The 27,154-nt window shown below is 39.0% G+C and overlaps 1 protein-coding gene across 1 annotated transcript in view; it reads right to left on the bottom strand.

Annotated features, from left to right (window-relative positions):
• LOC126248794 (steroidogenic acute regulatory protein-like) overlaps positions 1-27,154 on the bottom strand; it is a 161,125-nt gene that overhangs the window by 65,506 nt on the left and 68,465 nt on the right. The window contains exons 5-9 of the mRNA XM_049950180.1: positions 23,610-23,687; positions 23,476-23,529; positions 15,773-15,905; positions 12,617-12,739; positions 8,335-8,408 (exon numbers count right to left, since the gene is read on the bottom strand). Coding sequence (XP_049806137.1) covers positions 8,335-8,408; positions 12,617-12,739; positions 15,773-15,905; positions 23,476-23,529; positions 23,610-23,687 — 462 coding nt within the window. The remainder of the gene's footprint in view (positions 1-8,334; positions 8,409-12,616; positions 12,740-15,772; positions 15,906-23,475; positions 23,530-23,609; positions 23,688-27,154) is intronic.

Here is a 27,154-nt window from a genome sequence, read left to right as displayed (position 1 = left end):
GGGGCCTGTACGGGAGAAGTGTTTATGGGGAGCGTGGGCAGGATTTGCCGCGTCTCGTCCCGCAGGAAGATAGTGTTTTTTAAGTGGTAGAAAGTTCTGGCCCTAACCGGCAGACTTTACCAGAAATAGTTGATGTTAATGGGGAGCACAAGCAAGATTCATCGTGTTTCGTCCCGCAGGAGTTGGATGCTGAAGTAGTAACGGAAAGTTCTGGCCCTAACCGGCAGACCTTACCGAAAGTTATAGTGGTAGAAGTAGCCGACCCATCTGACCCAAAACTCCAGATTAAACATTGCGACAGTATTAAGGAGAAAGATTATGAAAATTTTAGTGATAGCCGGACACGATTGTTAGAAAAGCACATAGATTACAGTGTGTATGAGGTTAGAGCTGACGTTATACGGTCGGACGGTAGCAGTGTGGGTTGCGCAGATCCAACTGATTACAACTGGTAAAAAAAATTAAATTCCCCATGATGAAAACTTTGAAATCACAAGTTAGATCAAATTAACACAAGCCACGATACACCTATTGCCCAAGAGACTGATACCAAATTAAAAATGTGGATGTGTGTGTCTTTTCTTAGTATGCTTGGTCGTTCAAGTTTTGAAGACACTCACCTTCCCCATTAGGATTTAATATGCTAGTTATATTGATACCATTATGGATTACTCACCAAATCATTACAGCAAGGCTGTAAAAAGGAGTCATTCATGGCCTTGTTAAAGGGACATACCTGACACTTGCTTCGAATAATAAACTAAAAACATGGGAATAATTGAAATCAGTAGATTAGCACCTGTATTAAAGCATAATTTTTGCTTATTAGGAACCCAGTGCCAAAGGAAGGAAAAAGGAAGATTGTGTTTAACATCCCATCGACATCGAGGTCATTTGAGACAGAGCACAAGTTCAGATTGAGTCAAAGATGGGAAAGGAAATCAGCTGTGCCATTTCAAAGGAACCACCCTGACATTTGCTTGGAGTGATTTAGGAAAATCAAAGAAAAGCTAAATCTGTATGGCCGGACTCGTACTTGAACTTTCATCCTCCTGAATGTCAGTCCAGTGTGCTAAATACTGAGCCACCTCGCTCGGTGAAACCAGTGTCTTTATTGTAGTGCTGGGTTGTTTAGAGTTTTTGGGAACAGAAATAGTGCACAGTAGGTCAGATCAGTAGGAAGATGAGTACACATTGTATTATAAAGCTTGGAAATACACAGAGGCAAGAAGTCTTTGTTAGCAAACTTTTATAATAAATAACTAAGCACTCTTCATATCACATAACCACATCTTTGTCACCCTAATGGGGAACTTACAAGACTATAAAAATTCACAATTTATCAGCAGCACAAATTTCTTCAATCAATCTGCCGACACTGTTGATTTGAACACCACCACAATCACTGTTGCCACACAATGACAGCTAGCCATTACAACACTTCCTTCCCCCCCCCCCCCCCCCCTCCTTCCCAATAGCAAGAAAATTTTGCCACTAACGTTGCCAGGCACTACTTCATTAAAGTGACTCATAAGAGTTACAATTACTAAAAGAAATGTGTCACAGTAATTGCTGTTTTGACCTCATTAGCCTCACTTCCACAGCTATTTGCCCGTCCACAGTTTTGGGAATGTGGGAAGGTTCTGCATAAAAAGCATGGTTGGTTTTTCCTGTTTTTCTTATATTATCTATGCACTGGATCAAAAGAAAAGCTTTAAAGAGCAGATCTCCTATACTCAAGTGACAGAACATATTAAGTATGCTGAGAATGTAGTTGTTAAGACACTGACTTCATATTTTGCAGGATTGACTTTGCTCTGTCCAGCACTCCTGATTTAGGTTTTCCTAAATCATTTCAGGCATATGCCAGGAAGATGCCTTCAACATGACCATTTTTGTGAAAATGATCTGTTCAATATGGTTTATAAAAACATTTGTCAAGACTCCTGAAACTGGGGACGTCATTGGTAATCCATCTTCTTCTAATTATATGCACTACTGAATTGGAAGTAATTTTGTTCTATTATGAGCTTTATTATTGTGAGTATTTCATTAATCTGTTCATCAGGGAGTTGAACATGTGTTTTCATGTTTTTATCTATGATGTCTACTGTTTCTGGTACTGGTATGCTGGAATACATGCTCTCTGTATCAAATGAGGAGAGTGTTGCTGTGTCCCAAATTTTTATATCTTTTACCTGCTGTATTAGATATGTAGTGTTTTTAATCGTTCTGTCTTCTTGTACTCTGAGATTTTCAGACAGTGATTTTAACATGTATCCTGCCAGTTTGTAAGTGGGGGTTTTCTGAAATCCAGTACTGGCCTCACAGGGAGATCAGTTTGTGCATCTTTGGTTGGCTTCGGCGGACAGGTGGCGTGGGATAAATTTGAGTCGGCTTTCGTTTATCCATGTTATACAGTACGATGTCTATGTTTTTCAGAGTGTTTTTCACTTTTGTCTGGAATCTGTTTGTTGTGTATGATTTTAATCTCATAATGTTATTTTGGCACATGAATTCTTGTGTTTTTTCAGTGTATTGTTCTTTGTCTATAAGTACTACTGTGTTCCCCCTTATCTGCTTTTGAAATGGTGACATTTTGATTTTGAAGGTTTTTTCCTAAGTTTTCTGAGTGTTACAGATTCTGTGTTTGTGTTGTTGTGTTTTCATGTTGGTTACTATAGTATGGATTTCTGTTTTTACTAGTTCTCTAGATAATCCAATGTTGACAATGCTGTTTTACTCTCCTACCTTCCCTTGTCAATACACTTTCTGCTTCTATAAGTAGTTTTTTATATAATCTTCATCTATTTCTGAATTTACATTGCACTTTAATCCTTTCTCCAACAGTTGTCTTTCATTGCTGTTTATTTGTGTGTCTGTAATGTTCACTAATCTTGGGTAAAATTTGTGTATGTGTTTTTGTTGGTTGTGTTTAAGAGTTGTTATATTGTGATTTGAGTTGATTAATGTTTCTTCTATGAAATGGTTCCATAGAAGAAAGATTAGTCAACTCAAAAGACTCAAATCACATCACAGTAACTCTAAACACAACCAACACAACCACACACAAAATTTTTCCCAAGATTAATGAACCTTACAAACACACAAATAAACAGTAAAGAATGGTGACTTGTCTGATACTAAACCATATGACCACTTTTGTGTGGTCCAATAGCAGTGGTATGAGGAGTTCAGGTTCAAGAACATAAGATATGTGGTAGGTAGTATCTATCAGCTGAACATTCTGAATTGGGTAAATGTTTAGGTTAGACAAGCAGTTTACACACTTCAAAGTAGATGAATAACTGACACCTTCATAGGTGGCCCTACCACATTTTCTACAAGTGGCTTCTCCCTTATAACGGAGAGTGATGTGTCCAAGCACTGGCATTTGAAACAGCGTATAGGCAGCAAGTTTAAGAAAAGGAACCCAACCTTGATACGCAATGGGGGTTTGTGCTATTGAAGGTAGGATAAAAGAGTAGGATTTTGCGAGATTCTCATTCACTCTTTTTATAGGAAGGAAACCAACATTGATATGATAAGGGAGTTTCGTGCTATTGAAGGCAGGATAAAGAACCAGGATTTTGTGAGATCCCCATTCACCCTTTTTATGACAGCATGTGGTCTCTTGCCTTCTTTTGTCCACTAATCTCCCAATTCTTCTTTGGGAATATCTACAAGATCTCTGGATGACACGCCTTTGCTGTAATTCAAGATGTGGTGTAGCTCTGTTTCAATGGCATACTCCCTGAGGCATTTAGCTTTCCGGAGGTTCGTTGCTTGGTGCGGACTAGAAGTTTCAATCAACAATGTCTCATTTCATAATTGCATGACAGATTCTGGAGTGCCAGCAATGCCCTCTAAACTATTTGACTTTAGAAAGTGAAACTTTCTCAAAACTGCCCTCTTTCATTTTAACTATTAAAAACACATTCTGGCTTGTAGCATGTGCTCCGTTACTATAAACACAAGAACTCTTAAAAACTTTTGGGTCAGGAGGACTGGCTAAGTAAGCCCTCTGGTGATGTTAGGTCATGAGGCCCACCAGCAGTACACCAGTTCCACTGTGAGTTGATAAGTTAAAGTTTGAAGGTTCCATCTTAATCCCATGAGCAGCTAGGAAAATAAATGTCCACCATGAGAGAGCCCTGCGTACCTGGATAAGCCTTATATAACTGAGTTGCAGGAGTTTTCCCACAGGTTGCCCACTAATGACTGTTCTGTCTCAACAACCACGTGTCTCATCGACACACAGGAGACCTAGAGATTGAGAGGTTTTTATAGAGTTTTTGACCATCCTCACAATCCAGGCAATTAAGTCAAGATCCCCATCCCCTGTGACACATCACATTCCACCACCACTATGTATGGGTCGTTGAAGCATGCCCAGGGCTAACGGTTACAGAGGACTGGGGGCACTTGCCAGTCCCCAGCTCCAGAAACCTGTCTGCCAAGCCCATACCCAGCAAATGAACGCTGAGCTCCCTCAGGCGCTTGCCATTTAGCATGGCCCAGAGGGCTCATGTGACTTGCCCAATACCATGCATGTGGCAAGCATTAACCTCTTTTATAGGTGGCATTTGGCTTCTGCACAAGTTTTAAATAACCTTTTACAGCCACACATTTTACCCCTGCAACCTTCAGAATTTTGAAAAGCATTTTCCAGTCAACATTTCAAAGGCTTTCTATAAGCCTACAAATGCTATAAATGTATGCTTGTCTTTGGTTAACCTATCTTCTAAGATAAATCATGAGATCAGTACTGCCTTGCGGGTTCTTACATTTCTCCAGAATCCAAACTAATCTTCCCTGAGGTCAGCTTCCAGTAGTTTTGCCATTCTTCAGTAAATTCATGCCAGTATTGTGCAGTCATAACTTATTAAACTGATAGCATATTTGCCTGCATATAAGATGCACCCCGCCTTTTAAGACTTCCTTTTAGGGAAAAAATTTGTCTCACTTAATACATCTACTGCAAAACAATAGCACATATGTGCCCTTACATGAAATAGCTAGGTAAAGAAGTAGGAAAAGTGCCCTCTTTTAATTTTTGCCCTCAAATCTGCAAAATTCATCCTCAGAGCTGAAGGAAGAAATACTGAAGGTGGCCATGTCAGCATCTGAATCCTCATACAATAAATTATCCTCTATACCATCCTATAAAGCTTTGACCCTACCACAAACTTAAGAAATGATAGTCTCTTCCTCCTTCTTCCTGATGATGTAGTTTCAGAATTTGTAGACTTCATCTGTCTCCTCCACGCCTTTTTTATAAGTCCCTTACATGGTCTGTTGATACATATACTTAATTGCTAAAGTAAACCACTTATCCCTCCAGAAATTATAAGTAAGTGAGTCTTCATTTCATTCAGTCTACTTTTAATGTCTTCTGTTCTGAGAGAACGAAATTGATCCCATAACAGGGCAGGCTTCTTCAGCAGGCCTCCAGGTTGTCTAGACCAAATTTGATCTATCTAAATCTCATTCCTCCTCCAACCCTCCAGCCTTAATTGTGTAGATGAACGAACACTCCTTTTAGTAAAAAAAGAAAAGTGGTGGCAATTTCATTTCACCAGCACAGCAGGACAAAACGGCTGTGTAAGGAGTCCTTTCGTGCCCTGAAGTTGTAACAATAATGTTTTTTGTGCCCTTGGAATTCACAGTTCTGTTAGAAGGCACATCAAAGTTTGGTGGAGTTTCATCCATGCTTATATTTTGTGAAAGTTCAAACATTTTTCTCTTTAAAATTGCGTTAATGACAAATCAATGAAATTCAACAATTTGTTCTTCATACTCAGCTGGCATCTTCTGTGATATTTTTGTCTAAGTCCGCAAACAAAACCAATACCTCTTCATAAGCCTTTAACACCATGATGTTGATCCACTAAAGTAGGCAATCCCTTTGTTAGTGGAAACTGCTTTTGCTTGATGAATAATCATTTTCTTTGAAACAGAAATTTCTGCTTGTCTGTTCTCTAAAATCTAAAGTACTGAGTTGTGCCTCAAGTTTTGGACCTTTAAGAGTTCCACTTCCTAGATTATGTTTACCGTGAGGTGCTTTCTTTAAAACATTGTCCTTATCATTTTTTTCAGTTGGAAGTGGCCCTAAATGCTTTTTTACAGCCCTGTTTCCATGCTCTTTAGCATGTGCAATCACTTGCAGATTAAATGCAATGGTATAGCAATGCCATTTTCCAGCAATAGTTTTCAAATAAAAACAATACAGGTACAACACAAGTGGGTCTCCACACTAAATACAACAGTAACTGAAGCTTAAACAACCATATATAAAAACTGTTAATGATGGTGCATGTGCATCCACTGAACTCTATGCAAACAGAAATGCTCAAACTTTGCAAGGAAGTTAACAATACATTGCTTCAACCTGAAACACACAAGTTTTAAATAAGTGGAATAGGTACTACCTTAACTTGCTACTAGTGTAAAAGATGCATCCAGTTTTTGGGCCTATTTTTAAAGGGAAAAAGTGTGTCTTATCAGTCGGCAAATAAGGCAATTCAGTAAAATTCAGAGCTGTCAGCACATGAAATTTTGGAATTATTATATTCTTCTTGACACCTGAGGGTATTTTTCCCATGTCATGTATACTGCACACCAGGTGGAATAGTTTTGTCATAAACGGCTCTCCCAAAGATATCAGTAGTTCTGACAGAACGTCATCTACTCCAGGGGCCTTGTTTCGACTTAACATCTTTCAGTGCTTTGTCAAATTCTTCTCGCAGTAATGTATCTCCCATCTCATCTTCACTGACTTGCCCTTCCCATTCTACAATATTCTCTTCAAGTTGACTGCTCTAGTACAGCCCCTCTAAATATTTCCCTCCACCTTTCAGTTCTCCCTTCTTTGCTTAGAACTGGTTTCCCATCTGACCCCTTGATTTTCATACAGTGCTTCTCTTTTATCCAAAGGTGTCTATAATTTTCCTATAGGCAGTATCTATCCTTTCCCTCATTATATATGCTTCAATACCCTTGCAATTATCCTCTAGCAATTCCTACTTAGCTGGTTTGCATTTTCTCTCAATTGCTTTTTTTTCCCTAGATGTGTATATTCCTTTTTGAGTACTTCATTTGCTGTATTTTCATATTTTCCCCTTTCATCAATGAAATTCAGTATCTCCTGTGATATCCAAGGATTTCTACTAGGCCTCGTCTTTTTACCTATTCCATCCTCTGCTGTCTTCACTATTTCCTCTCTCAAAACTACCCACTCATCTTCTGTGATATTCTGTTCCCATTTCAGTCAATCACTGTCTAATGTTCACTTTCAAACTCTTGACAATTCACTATCAAAATAATTTCTTTTATCCCACTACACATTCTTTTAATCTCTTCATCAACTGGGGAGCTACTTGGCACATAAACCTCTACTTCTGCGCTGGTTGTTGGCTTCCTGTCTACCTTACCTACAATGGCATGTTCAGTGTGCTGTTCATAGCAGCTTACCTGCATTCCTATTTCCTTATTCATTATTAAACTGACTCCTGCTTTACCCCTACTTGATTTTTTTATTTATAACCCTGTATTCGCCTGACCAGAAGCCCTGTTCACCCTGCCAACGAACTTCACTAATTCCCACTATATTTCACGTCAACCTATCCAGTTCACTTTTTAAATTCTTTAACCTACCTACCTGATTAAGGAATCTAACATTCCGTGGTCTGACCTGTAGAATGCCAATTTTGTTTTTTCTAATAGTTGCTTGCTTTCTCCCACTGAAACTCTTGACAATTTCTCATTCCTTCAAGTTATCCAGTTCACATCTCTTTAATTTCCTACCTTTCTGCAATTGCAGCAATGCTTTCAGCCATTCGCAATACCACCACAGCACGACCATGTTGGCTGATGTTACAAAGGCAGATCAAGCCAGTCATCCAGACTGCTGCCTCTGCAACTACTGAAAAAGCTGCTGCCCCACTTCAGGAACCAAATGTTCATCTAGTCTCTCTGCAGACACCCTCCATTGTGGTTGCACCTACAGTACAGCCATCTGTGTTGTAGAGGCACCATGCCATCCCACCTCACCAAGGTCTGTGATTCATGGTAAGATTACATGGATAACTTCCACAAATTCAATACAACCAGCCAACCAATATTAGTTTATCTACATTGACCTGATACTATATAAGTTCGCCCTCCCCTGTGAAGTAACAACTGCAGAAAAAATGCAAATTAATTTTCCTGACATTTTATTTTCTTAGACTATTTCATCTAAAGTGTATGACTGTCTACATCAGTCTGCTTATATCGTAACTGCACTTTGACACAGAGACACTAAAAAAAAGTTAGAGGCATTAGTAACTGTACCTGACCAACTGAATTCCTAGGTACATTTCCTCTAGCAGATACTTTTCGTGTACCTTGTTCTTCAGTGTCAGAACCTGCAGCCAAGAAGATTGCGCAGCATTAATATCAATGTAAATACATAAAAAATAGTTTTCTGACAATTAAATCCACTGTTAATTAAATAAGTAAGCAGCACTATAATAGTACCAACTGTTATTGCATATAACTTCAAAGAAATCATGGGGCTAGTCTAACAAGTACTTCAATTGCATTTGAGACATTTGATATCAGTCACCCAGATAGTGTCATTCACGGTTTAGTTACAACTGAATTTTAATAACTGTTACTTAAAGTGGATCTTACACATAGTTAGCATATTTAACCAAAAAAAAAAAAACCTTTTTAATTTTCATTTGTACTGCATTGGCAGAAGTCACATAATCACACAGATCCTTCATTATGAATGGACTACAAATTGCACTTAATCCAAAATATAACAAGAAAATACAAGTTTAAATCACTGGTCTTTCCAAAAATTAAGCTTTGACTGTTAGCACCTACCCAGTGACATGTATCTTATCAACTGTATTAAATGTTTAGTGTCAGTTCAATGAGTCGACATACAAAAATTGAAAAAACTGAATAAACATAAATAGCTTGACATTAACAGAGTTCATTAAGCCTTTTTGACTATTTTCGGAGAGGCTATCAAGAAATAAGTAATAGTGAAAGACGAAAGTACCTGAGGGACTTACTAGAGATATCAGTGGTATTAACAGAATCTCCACAGGGGAAAAAAAGGTTTACAATCTCAGGGCTTTTTAAATTCAGGAAATTTAACATTCATTTGATTTCTGTAAAATTTGGTACACAGTAAATTACCAATAGGAATCAGCATCACTAGACAACAAAATCATTAGTTCTTTCCATTGTCTGTATTCCATCCAGAACTTCACAGTAAAGTACTTCCAGTGCATCGGCTAATCATAACCGTAGTGTTACTGTCAGCTGGACTTTGACTCAGCTGAATATTTACTGGACTCTGTTGTTTGCTAGTGTGGTTTCTGGACTTCACAATTCTTTTAGTTCTCATTTCAGACTCACTCACTCTCATCCTGCTTTCAGTAACTGCATTGTGCAACGTGTGATCATATCTTGTACCATTACTTTGTACAAGTCCAGTAAATACATTTGCTGAGTTTGAAAAGTCTTATAGTCTACAAAATCAAGCAAGCTCCCTTGCAAATACCACTCTTCAATAAAATGCCATTGTAATTCAATACCACATGTACATTACAGATGCTCCTTGTGTTGTGGCTAAGGCCATGTTTTATTTTGTTTTTATTCCCTAATTTTGATTGAAATATACTCATTTGCAAGCAGCATGGATTAATGTGCATAAAGGCTTGGCAGGCTAATTATTTTCACGTGAATGATATGTGGTTCACAAAACCTGAGAAGCGTAACAAGCTTTTGAAAGCTTTGTTTCAACAGTTTCAGCTCCATTTTAAATTGTTTTGGTAACAGATTTCCATTTGTTTAGAGCACTGAAGGAGGCATTACGTGGGAAGAGGTTCCAGGACAACGAGGACGTGAAAAAGTTTGTGGGAAATTGGTTCAAACATCAAGATAAAGAGTTCTTTGCAGCTGGAATAAAAAAGCTTGTAGGCCATTGGAACAGTGCATAAATGCTTAAGGGGATTATGTTGAAAAGTAGCAAAAGTATTGTTTCGTAAAAATAAATGCTTTTTCTCCAAATCAATTTGTCTCTCTAATTGTTTAATGACCCTTGTATTTGGATGTGGTTGTATCTTTTGTCACAAATTAATAGGGCGATTTTTTGGACAAGTGTTTTTCGGTTAATAGTGTCTATGGCTTTGCTATGGTCTTTAAAGACTACAAATATTTTTTCTCTGGATATCTTAGTGCGTCCTGCACTTGCTCTATTAAGCAATTCACTGCACTTAAGGTGCTTCTTCCCTTTCCGAAACCAAACTGGTTTTCTGGTATTTTTGGCATCTACTTCAGTTATAAGTCTGCTCATTAATATGTCCATGAAAATTTTGAAAGTCGTGTTTTTGAGGGTTATACCTCTGGGTGAGTCTGGGTTACATGTTTCTCCTTTGAAAAGGATTTTGACTGTTGATGTTCTCCAGTGTTCTGATATTTTTCCTGTGCTCTCACAGTTGTTGAATAATTCCAACCAATAGCCTTGCATCTTGTGATAAGATTCCCTGAGGTGTTCTACATTCATGCCGTCTCACACTGAAGGTCCCCCCCCCCCCTTTTTTTTTTTGCCTTTGTTAGCACTTAGCATATTTCTTGTCTTCTTATAGGGGTGTGACTTTCTATTGCTCCATTGTACTGTACTCATACATTGTTTTCTTGTGTTGGAAGTTTAGAATGGCTTCAAACTGGTTTTCCCACGAGTTCACTGAGATTCCTTTTATTGCTGGTGGTCTAGGTTTTTTGAGCAATATGAATGGGCCTCTTTGAGCACATTCTGCTTGTCGTCTAGCCTCTTCCTCTACGTGGTCTGCCTTCTTCTTTATTAGTGTTTTATATGACCACATCTGCCTGGCACATAGTGACACGTCATATTGTTGTGTTGTGGTTTTGGCTCAGCATAGTGCCTACAGCATCTCTTGCCCTTCATTGTAACACTCATTGTCAAATCACTGTTGTGACTGGCAAATGTTTTCTTACTGGTGCTACTGCTGATGTCCAGAGTGCTTTCTGGTTAACTGCCTTTATGCCTTCACCTCTGAATAATACAAGGTATATTGTGCTTGGTCCATTGGGCACTATGCAGGTTTGTTGTTGAGGCCATATCCTCCTCCTTTTGGTGTTTCTAGAATCAGTTCTGTTTTAGTTCTTGATTTGTCTATCCTAGCACTGAGACCACCTTCAAGAATTACTCTTTTATCAATCTTTATTTGTGTTAATACATCTGTTATTCTTTCAATTACATCTTCTACCCTCTTCTATGGTTGAACATATATGCCTATTATTGTGATGTGATTTGTTTTAACAATAATTGTGTTTTCATCTGTTATTGTGTCCTTTATTAATCCCAGGCATGGTTTGAGGAAAACAAAAACTACTCCTGCTGGTTTGCCTAATTTAACATAGCATTATTGCGTTCAAAGAAAGAGTAGAGAAAATTTTTCTTTCTAATTGTAATTGTTGCCAATGGCCTTGCCGCAGTGGTAATACCGGTTCCCATCAGATCACCGAAGTTGAGTGCTGTTGAGCTTGGCTAGCACTTGGCTGGGTGATCATCATGTCTGCCGAGCACTGTTGGCAAGTGGGGTGTACCCAGCCCTTTTGAGACCAACTGAGGACTGACTTGATTGAGACATAGCAGCTCTAGCTACAAAAATTGACAACAGCTGGGAGGGTGGTGCGCTGACCACATGCCCCTCCATATCCGCATCCAGTGATGCCTATCAGCTAAGGATGACATGGCAGTCAGTCGTACACCATTGGGCCTTCCAAAGCCTGTTCGGATGAAGTCAGTCAGCCAGTCAGTCAATTGAAGTTGTAATGCCTTTTATTATCCAACATTTATTTTTTATTGTCTTAATCTGTAGATGAAAATGAAGCAGATACACTTTGTGGAGGCTGTTGAAGATATTATTTACTTCAGTTTTACTGAAAACATCCTTTCACCGTTTCCTTGATAGAATAAAATTAAATACTCTGATTTTGTCATCACTGAACTCTCTCGGTTCAAGAATTTTAGAGTTTAGTCCCCACTTTCTGTCAGCATTTAGTTTAACTGACAGAAGCTGAAGTTCACAGTTCTTGTAGTCCGTACATTGTTATGTTGCTGTAATACTTAAGGTCACATGGTCTTATCTGAATTTGGTCAACTACTGATATACACTTGCAGCTTCAACCATTATTAATATGCAAAGCTGCCAAAAAATCAAAATCAGACCAAATGGCAAAATAGTACTATTTCAGATCAAATCCAAGGAATGAATATTATAACATGGCTTATTCCCATGCACATATAAAATAATCAATTGAAACAAAAGCCTACTCCTATATGATAAGACCACATTTCGCTCCAACAAAAACATTGTCCCATAAAAAATGTCATTTATAATGTTAGTACAAAAGGTCAACACTTATTTTATAAAACTATATAATAAAGGAAATTAATTTCTGCAAGCACAAATTCAGTTGCTTCTTACTCCTAACACTACACACATAAATACAAATGAAGTTAATTTGGTTTACAATAATTTTAGGATGTTTATGGGACAACTGATTTTTTTATATGAATTGCCAATACCTTCAGGTGAGTCTAGAGGAGAATAGAAATTTCCCACTGATTCTGTACATTCATCTGGCTGTTGTAAACCTTGCAAGAAGTTCCTAAGAAGAGGTGTTCTTTCTGTATTCAAAGCTGAAGATACTGTAAAGAATATGAAAAAATATAGTTTCTCTACAGTAAATACATCACCACAATAAAGAATATAAATGGATCTAAAAACCACAATTTCATACATTACTGATGAAAATTTACTATTAAAATATGAACCAAAAACACTGTCATACTGTGTGTAATAAGTGATGACAAAATATTAAGTTCTTAAACATCCACAGTATAAACATAAATGCAAAACTTTTTTAAGATATTAAAAAAATATTTCTACACATAATATGAAGTACATAAAGTCATATGTTTCAAAGGGAAAGAAACTAGAGGCAATAAACATGTAAATAAAAGCAGGTAAATTCCAACATTCCAATAAATTCAATCCATATAAATAATGTGTGTAACGAATTTGTGTAACACAGGAGTAATTGAACATGTGAGATATAGATTATTAAAGTACTGTTACGATGTGAAATCCAACACTAAAATTTGAAGGGTTTCTGGATCACATGTCTCAGAAGATTTTGGTAACACTTCAGTCAGTCCAGTTTATGTGATGTGGCTTTCAATAAAGACACAACATTTATAGTTGTAGTGGACAATTGAGGTTCAGTTTCAGCGTCAAAATGTCAAGACAATGACAAAAAGTCTGATGCTGACTTTAATTTCTTTTGATATTTGGTCACACAGGTCTTCGTATCATTGCAATAAATTCCACTTCTCTCTTCACTTTAGTCCTTTGCTCCACCATTGTAACTGCCAATTCAGTACCTACCATTCAGAGAGCCCTTGTAATCTTCTTTGTTGTCAGACCTTTTGCAAGGCGAACTTCCTAGATATCAGTTCCCTCTCTCTTATTACCCTCCGTGACTGCCATGAGATCCTCATCACTTAACTCCTCACAGTAAGACTTCAGATCCTCATCAGCACCAATTACACCAATTTACTATCCCACGCCCACTTCCTCTTTAGTTGCTCTGGTAATGCAACTTGCTAATTAATTTTCTAAACTAACACAGCATTGAGCAAAAGTTTTATTCGTCGATTTTTGAGTGACATCATTCCACACATCTCAAACTGCATCAATCATCACCTTAATCTGAAACTGTTGTCAGAATGTTTTGATGGTAAGCTCATTACTTCAGTCACCTTCTTCAATGAGCTTGGAAGACATTCAATACAGATGGTAGGCCCTAAATGTTTCTATGGTTTCTTAGTCCTCTGGTGGCAATATGAAAGTGGTGCCAGAATTCACAAAGAATCACTATTTTCATTTCATTTAGTTACATGAGGTGGATAGGCTTGGAGCACTAACAAGGAGGAGGAAAGCTTTAACAGAATCTCTAACCCCCTCCTCCTCCTCCTCCCCCCCTCCCCCCGCCCACACACACACACACACACACACACACACACACACACACACACACACACAAATACTCCTACAACTTCAACTCTTCACTCAGTCCCTTAGCAACATAAACTGAAAATGTCATCCAGTCTTTCTACATTCCATTTATATTCCATCTACGGTGAATAAGCAACCTGCCAAGGGCACCCAAACCCGGCGACAAAGAGGAGCAACACACAACCCACCTTGCCCCCACGCCCTATACAGTTCTCATGGAAAGGAAAAATATAGCGTAATCAGGTGTTTTCCCATCAATAAAATTATTTAAAGATTGGTATTACACAGGTTACTAACAGTATTCGAACTTGAACTTTTTTATGGCTATTCAGAAATTTCCATCTGTCTTCCAAAATATTAAAAATACTCCACCTCTACAAACTATCGTGGTACCAGCACCCATGCAACCTTCTCTTGTCAAATCTCTTCAAAGACATTGAATTTTATGAATTGTATATCGTAATATAATTTAACTGCCAATTAACTGAGATGTTTCCTCTTTAGCAGCCTTACATCTAAGAAGTTTCTACCTTCAACAGAAATGAACATATGCCCAAGCAATTATTCCCAAAATAAACCTATTTTCTGCAGGTTAATATTCTAATTTCATGTTTAGCATTTTGCTGCAACACCTCATTCAGTACAGCAGCCAAATGGACATACCTGAAAGGAGAAAGTGCCTGGAAGTTGCACATCCATCATGTCCACTAATTCCATCTGACATTCTGGGTAAACTTCAAATACTAAACTCAACATTGAGTTGTAAAGTCTTGAAAAGAAAATTCCCGGACGTCATAAAACACCACACTAGACATTGTCAGCCAAAAGAACTAACAAGTATGCACTTCCCATACCTTTGGTGTGACATCAAACCAGCAAGCTTAATTAACATTCATTGTCAAACACTTTGGGCTGGATTCTAGATGAGATTATTTTCAAGAGTACACGAGTGGCCTTCTGCACATAGCTCAAGGGACACCAAACTGGATTTTCACCATCATTTTCAATGGTGCTAAACTCATCACTTGGTGGACTCCCAGAATAGAGAAAGAATATAATGTGAAATAACGAATTCTAGTGTATGTGTGTAGATAATAATAAGACTAAAAAACACAACACAATGCTACTTGTGCTTAAATCTTCACACACATCCATACGCCACAACAATGAGATATTCAGAAGCGTAGGGCCTACTGCGCATCTTCTCTCCACACAATATTCTCCTGTCATTAGACTTAATGAGGGAGACCACAAACTGAGTCATTTTATTTTTCCGATTTTCAGAAGTTCAAAGCTTTTTTTTTTTTTTTTTCCCCCACTACAGTGTTGTCTTCAGTGAGCAGAGGTCCACTGGTGAAAATGGCTAGACACCTTTTGGGGATGCATTGTTGCAACATGTTTCACAGGTACTCATTACTGTTAATGTCTCTCCACAACTTTTGTGTCAGTTGACTACAATGCAGAACCCATTGTAAGTCCTTTGCTCAAATAAAATGTAGAGAAACAATAAAATGTTTATGGAATAATCTAATTCTTCCTTCTTATAGTTACTTATTAATGAACCAGAGTAGTACAATAACATGTATCCTACGCAGCAAAAGACTGTTGTAATAAATAATGAAATATAAGGATCTATAAACTAAAGATTATGGAGCCCTAGGTACCTTGCATGTAAGCCAGAGCATGTGCTTCTTGAGGAAGCACTCTAAAATCCAGAAACCACGCTTCTCCCCATGCCAGAACAAATGATGTGAGCACAAGTAATACTTGGAAGACTGGTGATGATGCAGTAGCCCACTGAAATATTTTAAATAAAACATTTTATAATACTAAACTTATAGTAACCTGAATTCCCAAAACAAATTTAACACAACCAGCAACTATAGACAATGTTTCAAAAAAGGAAAAGGAACTTGGCAATCAATCATAAATCTAACCTGTTTCTTTTATTTTTTTAAAAAAAGTAGATCTAGATTTCAGCTATTGAATAGCTGCCTTCAGTGCATTTAAATCGAGTCATAGACTCGTCAAGCTTTTGACAAAAGTTATTTATTTTTATTTACACGTCAAGTTTTGTAGGACCAAATTGAGGAGCAAATCTCCAAGATCATGGAATGTGTCAGTACATGAAATTACAACATAAAAGTAATAACAGATAAAAATAAAATGTTTATGAAACCAAAATAAGTCAAGCCATAAGTTTAGTAAATGTAATCAACAATACAACAAGAAACAGCTTAATTTTTCCAGCAACTCCTCGGCAGAATAGAAGGAGTGACCCATGAGGAAACTCTTCAGTTTTGATTTGAAAGCGCATGGATTATTGCCAAGATTTTTGAATTCAAGTGGTAGCTAATTGAAAATGGATGCAGCAGTATACTGCACACCTTTCTGCACAAGAGTTAAGGAAGTCCGATCCAAATGCAAGTTTGATTTCTGCCAAGTATTAACTGAGTGAAAGCTACTTATTCTTGGGAATAAGCTAATATTGTTAACAAGAAATGACAGTAAGAAATAATATATATACACTCCTGGAAATTGAAATAAGAACACCGTGAATTCATTGTCCCAGGAAGGGGAAACTTTATTGACACATTCCTGGGGTCAGATACATCACATGGTCACACTGACAGAACCACAGGCACATAGACACAGGCAACAGAGCATGCACAATGTCGGCACTAGTACAGTGTATATCCACCTTTCGCAGCAATGCAGGCTGCTCTTCTCCCATGGAGACGATCGTAGAGATTCTGGATGTAGTCCTGTGGAACGGCTTGCCATGCCATTTCCACCTGGCGCCTCAGTTGGACCAGCGTTCGTGCTGGACGTGCAGACCGCGTGAGACGACGCTTCATCCAGTCCCAAACATGCTCAATGGGGGACAGATCTGGAGATCTTGCTGGCCAGGGTAGTTGACTTACACCTTCTAGAGCACGTTGGGTGGCACGGGATACATGCGGACGTGCATTGTCCTGTTGGAACAGCAAGTTCCCTTGCCGGTCTAGGAATGGTAGAACGATGGGTTCGATGACGGTTTGGATGTACCGTGCACTATTCAGTGTCCCCTCAACGATCACCAGTGGTGTACGGCCAGTGTAGGAGATCGCTCCCCACACCATGATGCCGGGTGTTGGCCCTGTGTGCCTCGGTCGTATGCAGTCCTGATTGTGGCGCTCACCTGCACGGCGCCAAACACGCATACGACCATCATTGGCACCAAGGCAGAAGCGACTCTCATCGCTGAAGACGACACGTCTCCATTCGTCCCTCCATTCACGCCTGTCGCGACACCACTGGAGGCGGGCTGCACGATGTTGGGGCGTGAGCGGAAGACGGCCTAACGGTGTGCGGGACCGTAGCCCAGCTTCATGGAGACGGTTGCGAATGGCATTTGATACGGTTCCGCACTTACGTTTAGTGAAAAAAATACGAGCTTACGGAATATCGGACCAGGTTTGTGATTGGATTCAGGATTTCCTAGAAGAAAGAACACAACATGTCATTCTTAACGGTTCAAAATCTGCAGATGTAGAGGTAATTTCGGGAGTACCGCAAGGAAGCGTGATAGGACCTTTATTGTTTACAATATACATAAATGACTTAGTTGACAACATCGGTAGCTCCGTGAGGCTATTTGCAGATGACACGGTTGTCTACAAGAAAGTAGCAACATCAGAAGACTCGTACGTACTCCAGGAAGACCTGCAGAGGATTAATGAATGGTGCGACAGCTGGCAGCTTTCCCTAAACGTAGATAAATGTAATATAATGCGCATACATAGGGGCAGAAATCCATTCCAGTACGATTATGCCATAGGTGGTAAATCATTGGAAGCGGTAACGACCGTAAAATACTTAGGAGTTACTATCCGGAGCGATCTGAAGTGGAATGATCACATAAAACAAATAGTGGGAAAAGCAGGCGCCAGGTTGAGATTCATAGGAAGAATTCTAAGAAAATGTGACTCATCGACGAAAGAAGTAGCTTACAAAACGCTTGTTCGTCCGATTCTTGAGTATTGCTCATCAGTATGGGACCCTTACCAGGTTGGATTGATAGAAGAGATAGACATGATCCAGCGAAAAGCAGCGCGATTCGTCATGGGGACATTTAGTCAGCGCGAGAGCGTTACGGAGATGCTGAACAAGCTCCAGTGGCGGACACTTCAAGAAAGGCGTTACGCAATACGGAGAGGTTTATTATCGAAATTACGAGAGAGCACATTCCGGGAAGAGATGGGCAACATATTACTACCGCCCACATATATCTCGCGTAATGATCACAACGAAAAGATCCGAGAAATTAGAGCAAATACGGAGACTTACAAGCAGTCGTTCTTCCCACGCACAATTCGTGAATGGAACAGGGAAGGGGGGATCAGATAGTGGTACAATAAGTACCCTCCGCCACACACCGTAAGGTGGCTCGCGGAGTATAGATGTAGATGTAGATGTAGATGTAGATGGTCCTCGCCGATACCCCAGGAGCAACAGTGTCCCTAATTTGCTGGGAAGTGGCGGTGTGGTCCCCTACGGCACTGCGTAGGATCCTACGGTCTTGGCGTGCATCCGTGCGTCGCTGCGGTCCGGTCCCAGGTCGACGGGCACGTGCACCTTCCGCCGACCACTGGCGACAACATCGATGTACTGTGGAGACCTCACGCCCCACGTGTTGAGCAATTCGGCGGTACGTCCACCCGGCCTCCCGCATGCCCACTATATGCCCTCGCTCAAAGTCCGTCAACTGCACATACGGTTCACGTCCACGCTGTCGCGGCATGCTACCAGTGTTAAAGACTGCGATGGAGCTCCGTATGCCACGGCAAACTGGCTGACACTGACGGCGGCGGTGCACAAATGCTGCGCAGCTAGCGCCATTCGACGGCCAACACCGCGGGTCCTGGTGTGTCCGCTGTGCCGTGCGTGTGATCATTGCTTGTACAGCCCTCTTGCAGTGTCCGGAGCAAGTATGGTGGGTCTGACACACCGGTGTCAATGTGTTCTTTTTTCCATTTCCAGGAGTGTATAAATAAGGAACAGGAGTGGCCCAAACACTGATCCCCGGGGCACCCCCACTTCACCGTACCCCACTCAGACACCACATCACAGCCATTCTCAACAACATGAATAATGACCTTTTGCTGCCTGTTGCTAAAGTAAGAAGTGAACCAATTGTAATCTAGTCCCCATATTCTGTAATGGTCCAATTTCTTGAGCAATATTTTGTGATCAACACAATCAAATGCCTTAGTTAAATAAAAAAAATATGCCTAGCATCGGCCTTTTGTTTAACGCATCCAGTACTTCACACAGAAAAGAAAATATAGCATTGTCAATCATTAAACGACTTCTAAAGCCGAACTGTACATCTGACAGCAAATCGTGTGATATAAAATGATCAATTATCCTTACATACACAGCCTTTTCAATAACTTTAGCAAACACTGATGGCATAGAAAAAGGTCTAAATTGCCTACATTACCCCTTTCTCCCTTTTTATAAAGTGGCTTTACTACTGAGTACTTTAATCATTCAGGAAACTGACCATTCCTAAAGGAAAAATTACAAATATGGCTAAATACAGGGCTAACATGTGCAGCACAGTACTTTAATATTCTGCTAGGCACTCCATCATATCCACGAGAGTCCTTAGTCTTCAGTGATTTAATTATTAACTCAATCTCCCCCTTGTCTGTATCACAGAGGAGTATTTCAGACATCAATTTCAGAAAGGCATTTGCCAAGAGTGTTATATGATTCCCTGTAGAAACTAAATTTTTACTTAATTCACCAGCACTGCTCAGAAAATTATTGTTAAATTCTCAGTAACAGAAATATTTTTACTATCAACTGACTATATCATTGACCTTGTGCTGCTGACCAGACAGTTCCTTCACAACTGACCATATGGTTTTAATTTTTTCCTGTGAATTAGCTGTTCTATTTGCATACCACATACTCTTTGCCTTCCTAACAACATTTTGAAGCACCTTACAATACTGTTTGTAATGGGCTACTGTAGCATGACTGTGACTACTTCTAACATTCTGATATAATTCCCGCTTTGTTCTGCATGATATCCTTATCCCACTAGTCATCCACCCAGGCTGCCTTTTACTGCTAGTAACTCGTTTAGAATGTTCTAATGGAAAGCAACACTCAAAGAGCATGAGAAATGTGTTAAGGAAAGCATTATATTTGTCATCTATGTTATCAGCAATATACACATCCTGCCACCCTTGTTCCTTGACGAGGTTTAAAAAACTCTACTGGTATTGGATTACAACTTTCCTACATAGTTTGTAATTATATGTGACATTTGTTTGAGTACAAAAGCATTTTAGTGTTAAAATTTGTGCATCATGGTCTGAAAGGCCATTAACCCTTTTACTAACAGAATGCCCATCTAGTAACGAAGAATGAATAAAAAATATTGTCTACGGCTGTGCTGCTGTTCCCCTGCACCCTACTTGGAAAAAACACAGTCTGCATCAGATCATATGAATTTAGGAGATCTACCAACATCCTTTTTCTTGCGCCATCATATACAAAATTTATACTGAAGTCACCACATATAACTAGTTTCTGGTACTTCCTATAGAGTCAATCAAGAACCCTCTCTAGCTTGAGCAGAAATGCTCTGAAGTCAGAGTTAGGGAATCTATAAACAAAAACAATTAGAAGCTTAGTAAATTCAACTGCCCCTGCACAACATTCAAATATCCGTTCAATGCAGTGTCGTGATACGTCTATGGACTCAAATGGAATACTGTTTTTTACATAGATGGTCACTACCCAACCCCACAAGACACTCCTTGAAAAACAGCCAGCTAATCTGCATCCTGGTAAAGGTGGTTGTTGTTGTGGTCTTCAGTCCTGAGACTGGTTTGATGCAGCTCTCCATGCTACTCAATCCTGCGCAAGCTTCTTAATCTCCCAGTACTTGCTGCAGCCTACATCCTTCTGAATCTGCTTAGTGTATTCAACTCTTGGTCTCCCTCTACGATTTTTACCCTCCACGCTGCCCCCCAATACTAAATTGGTGATCCCTCGATGTCTCAGAACATGTCCTACCAACCGATCCCTTCTTCTAGTCAAGTTGTGCCACAAGCTCCTCTTCTCCCCAATTCTATTCGATAACTCCTCATTAGTTATGTGATCTACCCATCTAATCTTCAGCATTCTTCTCTAGCACCACATTTCGAAAGCTTCTATTCTGTTCTTGTCTAAACTATTTATTGTCCATGTTTTACTTCCATACATGGCTACACTCCATACAAATACTTTCAAAAACGACTTCCTGACATTTAAATCTATACTCGATATTAACAAATTTTTCTTCTTCAGAAACGCTTTCCTTGCCATTGCCATTCTCCATTTTATATCCTCTCTACTTCGACCGTCGTCAGTTATTTTGCTCCCCAAATAGCAAAACTCCTTTACTACTTAAGTGTCGCATTTCCTAATCTAATTCCCTCGGCATCACCCGATTTAATTTGACTACATTCCATTATCCTCGTTTTGCTTTTGTTGATGTTCATCTTATATCCTCCTTTCAAGACACTGTCCATTCCGTTCAGCTGCTCTTCCAAGTCCTTTGCTGTCCCTGATAGAATTACAATGTCATCGGCGAACCTCAAAGTTTTTATTTCTTCTCCATGGATTTTAATACCTACTCCGAACTTTTCTTTTGTTTCCTTTATTGGTTGCATCGGGGAGAGGCTACAACCCTGTCTCACTCCCTTCCCAACCACTGCATCCCTTTCATGCCCCCTTGGCTCTTATAACTGCCATCTGCCTTCTGTACAAATTGTAAATAGCCTTTTGCTCCCTGTATTTTACCCCTGCCACCTACAGAATTTGAGAGAGAGTATTCCAATCAACATTGTCAAAAACTTTCTCTAACTCTACAAATGCTTTCTCTAACTCTACAAATGCTAGAAATGTAGGTTTGCCTTTCCTTAATCTTTCTTCTGAGATAAGTCGTAGGGTCAGTATTGCCTCACGTGTTCCAACATTTCTACGGAATCCAAACTGATCTTCCCCGAGGTCAGCTTCTATCAGATTTTCCATTCGTCTGTAAAGAATTCGCGTTAGTATTTTGCAGCTGTGCCTTATTAAATTGATAGTTTGGTAATTTTCACATCTGTCAACACCTGCTTTCTCTGGGATTGGAATTATTATATTCTTCTTTAAGTCTAAGGGTATTTCACCTGTCTCATACATCTTGCCCACCAGATGGTAGAGTTTTGTCAGGACTGGCTCTCCCAAGGCTGTCAGTAGTTCTAATGGAACGTTGTCTACTCCGGGGGCCTTGTTTCGACTCAGGTCTTTCAGTGCTCTGTCAAACTCTTCACGCAGTATCATATCTCCCATTTCATCTTCATCTACATCCTCTTCCATTTCCATAATATTGTCCTCAAGTACATCACCCTTGTATAGACCCTCTATATACTCCTTCCACCTTTATGCTTTCCCTTCTTTGCTTAGAACTGGGTTTCCATCAAAGCTCTTGATATTCATTCAAGTGGTTCTCCTTTCTCCAAAGGTGTCTTTAATTTTCCTGTAGGCAGTATCTATCTTACCCCTAGTGAGATAAGCCTCTACATCCTTATATTTGTCCTCTAGCCATCCCTGCTTAGCCATTTTGCACTTCCTGTCGATATCATTTTTGAGATGTTTGTATTCCTGGTAAAGGAAGCCTCTGAATTGACAAATTATTTAAGTGGTGCTCCAATATAATAATAATTTCAGAGTCAACATCTATAAGTAGTTTATTAACTTTATCTCTAATACCTCTTATATTTTGATGAACTATGCTAATTCCTTTTCCACTTGGAAACCTGACCCTCTGAAGGTGAGTCCTTAGAGCGACTTCCTTTAAGCAGTTATACCTATCAGCTCACTTCAATCTAAAGAAGGTGCGGCTCTAACACCAACTACTACAGGAATTTTTCCATGAGTGATCCCACCACCACCCACTACACTGTCACCTATAAGCTTTGCCAGCCTCCCCTTCCCAAACCTATGACCTTCGGACCTACATGGTCAGATGAGTCAGAATCTGGCCATTTATGTCCTAAGGTCATATACTCACATTTAAATGCACTGAAGACAGCTATGCAATAGCTGAAATCTAGATTTCCAGTAAAAAGATACACATCAGATTTGCATCCCATCTCCTTTTTTTGAAATTTAATATAAATTGCAAGCTTAAGAGTCATATAAAATTGAAAATTTTATACAAATCCATGAAACCATGTGTGTAAAATATTTATGAAGTAGTAAAATATAAGAAACACATCACATTATATGTTGGAAGTTGATGAAAGTTAACAACAAGATGTGCGAGTAAGGTACTTACATTGTAAAGAAAAACTTTTGCAATTAAAAAAGCACAGGTGCCTGCTGTTGATATCTGAAAATAAAATGTATCTTATAAAATGACTTGTGGGTATAAACATTCTAAGCAATGGATAAACACGAAGAGGTACTTACTGCTATTACACACCAGTGTCTGATGTACAACAAACCATAAAAAAGAAGAAGAATCACAAATCTTGAGGCAGCAGTCATCTGCAACAAAGTGAAGGGAACAACGTGTAGAAGCTTTAAAGACATGAAAATTGTTATGGAAAAGTTAATACCTCTCTAATCTGTCCACCACAGGAACAGTTACATCTGATAGCCATCAAATTATCAAGAAAGTAAGATTAGAAGTGATTACTTCAATTTTCTTCCATATCTAATCATCATCTTCCATAAATATGGGATTGTCACACACATATTGATATAATCTTATCAGGTTTTCTTGGCAGAATTTATTTACGATGTATTTTCATATGTTCAACAGGGCTGTTGATTACTTTTTTATGTATAACATTTCAACAACCAACTCAGTCATCATCTTCAAGTGCCACGAGCTGTGCTATTATGTGTACTTGCTGCCTGGACTCCAACCAGACTGTGAAATATTGTTGGTGTAGCACTGCTAGTTACAGTAAGTTTGACTCCTGGTACTTGCTGTGCTCTTTGATCCCCATTTGTACAGTGCTGACATTATTATACCATAAACTGCACATTGTTGCAGTATTTTCCAGTTCTAGTGGATGAGGTGGCCAGCAAACAATTAATAAATTGAATTTTTTTTTTTTTTTTTTTTTTACAGACTCCTTAATTACACTGCCCTAGAAATTTGGCATTTGTACCACAAAACTGGACTCATCATATTTCTTTTTATGATTATATTCAAGGCAACACTCTGTGACAGCTGATTTACTTAGTTCTTTTATTCAGGTGTGCTACTGATGTTCCCTGTACCGCTTCTCAATTGTTCTAAAGTCTGCCCCAGGTCTGACATCACACATTCACATGGAGTACTGTATACATACACCTTTAGGAAAATTAGGTAATCTTTAATATTACGAAGAGGATTTTTTACCTTTGTTGACAGGAGTGAAATACATTGGATGCCATATTTCCATAGGACCTCTTAGCAAACAAATAAGTCTGAGCTAATGATGGTCATCAAAACAGATACAGGGGTAAGCGAAAACGGGGTTGTTGTAGTGAGACTGAATATTGTAACTCCAAAATCCTCCAAAAATAAACAAAAAATATACCTATTCAAAAAAGAAGATAAAAATTCACTTGATGCCTTCCATAGAGACTATCTCCACTTCTTCCAAATTAACAATGTACCAGTAAGCGTACACCAGATGTGGCTTGAATTCAAAGAAATAGTATCGACAGCAGTTGAGAGATTTATACCAAATAAATTAACAAACGACGGAGCTGATCCCCTTGGTACACAGAACAGGTCAGAACACTGTTGCAGAAACAACAAATAAAGCATGCCAAATTTAAACAAATGCAAAATCTACAAGATTGGTGATCTTTTGCAGAAACCTGAAATTTAGTGCAGATTTCGAAGAAAGATGCTTGTAATAGTTTCCACAATCAAACTGTCTCAAAACCTGGCAGAAAATCTGAAGAGATTTGGTCATATGCAAAGTATGCTAGCAGCAAAACACAATCAATGCCTTCTCTGGGCAATAGCAATCAACATGCTATCGATGACAGTGCTGCTAAAGCAGAGTTACTAAACACGGCCTTCCAAAATTCCTTCACCAAAGAAGACGAATTAAATATTCTAGAGTTCAAATCAAGAACAGCTGCCACCATGACTAACGTACAAGTAGATATCCTCAGAGTAGAGAAGCAACTTAAATTACTTAATAAAAGCAAGTCTTCTGGTCTACACTGTATATTAATTAGGTTCCTTTCAGAGTATGTTGATGCAATAGCTCCATACTTAATGATCATGAACAACCTCACTCGACGAAAGACCCGTACCGAAAGACTGGACAGGTGACACCAATATTCAAGAAAGGCAGTAGGAGTAATCCAATAACTTACAGGCCCATATCATTAACATCGATTTGCAGCACGATTCTGCAACATGTATTGTGTTCAAACATTATGAATTACCTTGAAGAGAATGATCTATTGACACACAGTCAACATCGATTTAGAAAACATCGTTCTTTATTTGTAGGACTGATCTCTATTTATCAGTAAGGATCATCATTGAAAGGAAACAAAATTTTTTTGATGTCCATATGTGACACTAGGACCACAGAATCACCCTTGGTGGCTGGCTGATACACAGTTTCCTTTTGTCTCAGTGCTTCTTGTTCTATCTTTGATACATTACATCTATGTGTATGTGCTTTCGTTAGTGCTCTACACGTTCTGCCATAGAGATGTAGCCTTAGTAGTGGACGAGATAACAGGCTTTCTACTTCTAATATAGTGACATCCAGATCCACGGCCTTGTCGTCATTCACAGAATAGTAACTCATTTTCAGATGGTTGGATTTGTTGCTTCAAATCCTTTCCTTCTCGCCTAAAATACGTAATAGTTTCATTATTTGAAAAGCTAGACTACTCTTATTACAATTTTTAATCAGTGGTGAGTGACATCTGAGGGAGAAGCAAGGTATCTGGTAGAAGCAACTCTTCAAGTGCCACTGCAGATCAGCGTTAGTGACTGAGGTGATGATGGGATCTTGGATACTGGTATATGAAACATGTATGTGAAAGACAGTACGCAATCAGTGGGTGAAGTGTTAGAAGTATCTTAATCCATTTATACAAAGATTATTCTCTATTTCAATTTCAGCATTTAAAACTGTTTTCTCAGCACAGATACTGTACACATTACTCCCACATGTATGGCAAATTTCAAAAATTTGATGTGAAAAACATATCATGCATTATTCATAACCACGAACTTTGCACGACAATTTGGATCACAGTAGCAAATGAAGTTGGTGCAGCTTTTGTGGTTTGTCAGAGAAAATTGTCCAACAGGTCTGATTAATCTTGCTTTAATATAACAAAGCAACATATCAAATATGAGTAAAATGGAAGCTATTGATCAAAATTTGCAATTTTCTATTACTCGTGCAAAAGACCAAAAGCTTGTTATAGACTTATAAAGAAAGGAAGATTAGGATTTAACATTTCAGCAACAATGATGCCATTATTGACTACACACAAGTTAAGTGAAGAAGATTAGAAAAGGATATTTGTTACATCCTATTTGAAGAAACCATTCCACTACTGGCCTTAATCAAGTTTGGATTTAAGGAATAAACAAAAGCAAAATAAGAATGAGAGGTGCTTGTTATACACCGTTGTAGATGATGTGTGATCTTCAGTCTGTAGACTGGTTCGATGCAGCTCTCCACACTACTCCGTCCCTCACAAGCCTCTTCATCTCTGATTTACTACTGCACCCTACATCCATTTGAAACTGCTTACTGTATTCATCCCTTGGTCTCCTCTACAATTGTTACCCCCCAACCACTCACCCAGCCCCCACCCCCACCCCTCACCACCACCCGAATTTCCCTCTATAAACGAACTGATGATTTCTTCTGGCTTCAGGACATGTCCTGTCAACTGATCCCTCCTTTTAATGAAGTTGTGCCATCAATTTATTTACTTATTTTTGTCCATTTTAATGCAGTGGCTCT

This window comes from Schistocerca nitens, chromosome 3 (genome assembly GCF_023898315.1).
Source record: "Schistocerca nitens isolate TAMUIC-IGC-003100 chromosome 3, iqSchNite1.1, whole genome shotgun sequence".
Lineage (NCBI taxonomy): Eukaryota > Metazoa > Arthropoda > Insecta > Orthoptera > Acrididae > Schistocerca > Schistocerca nitens.
The sequence above is the reverse complement of the archived record's forward strand: the minus strand, read 5'-3'. Positions and strand labels throughout refer to the sequence as shown.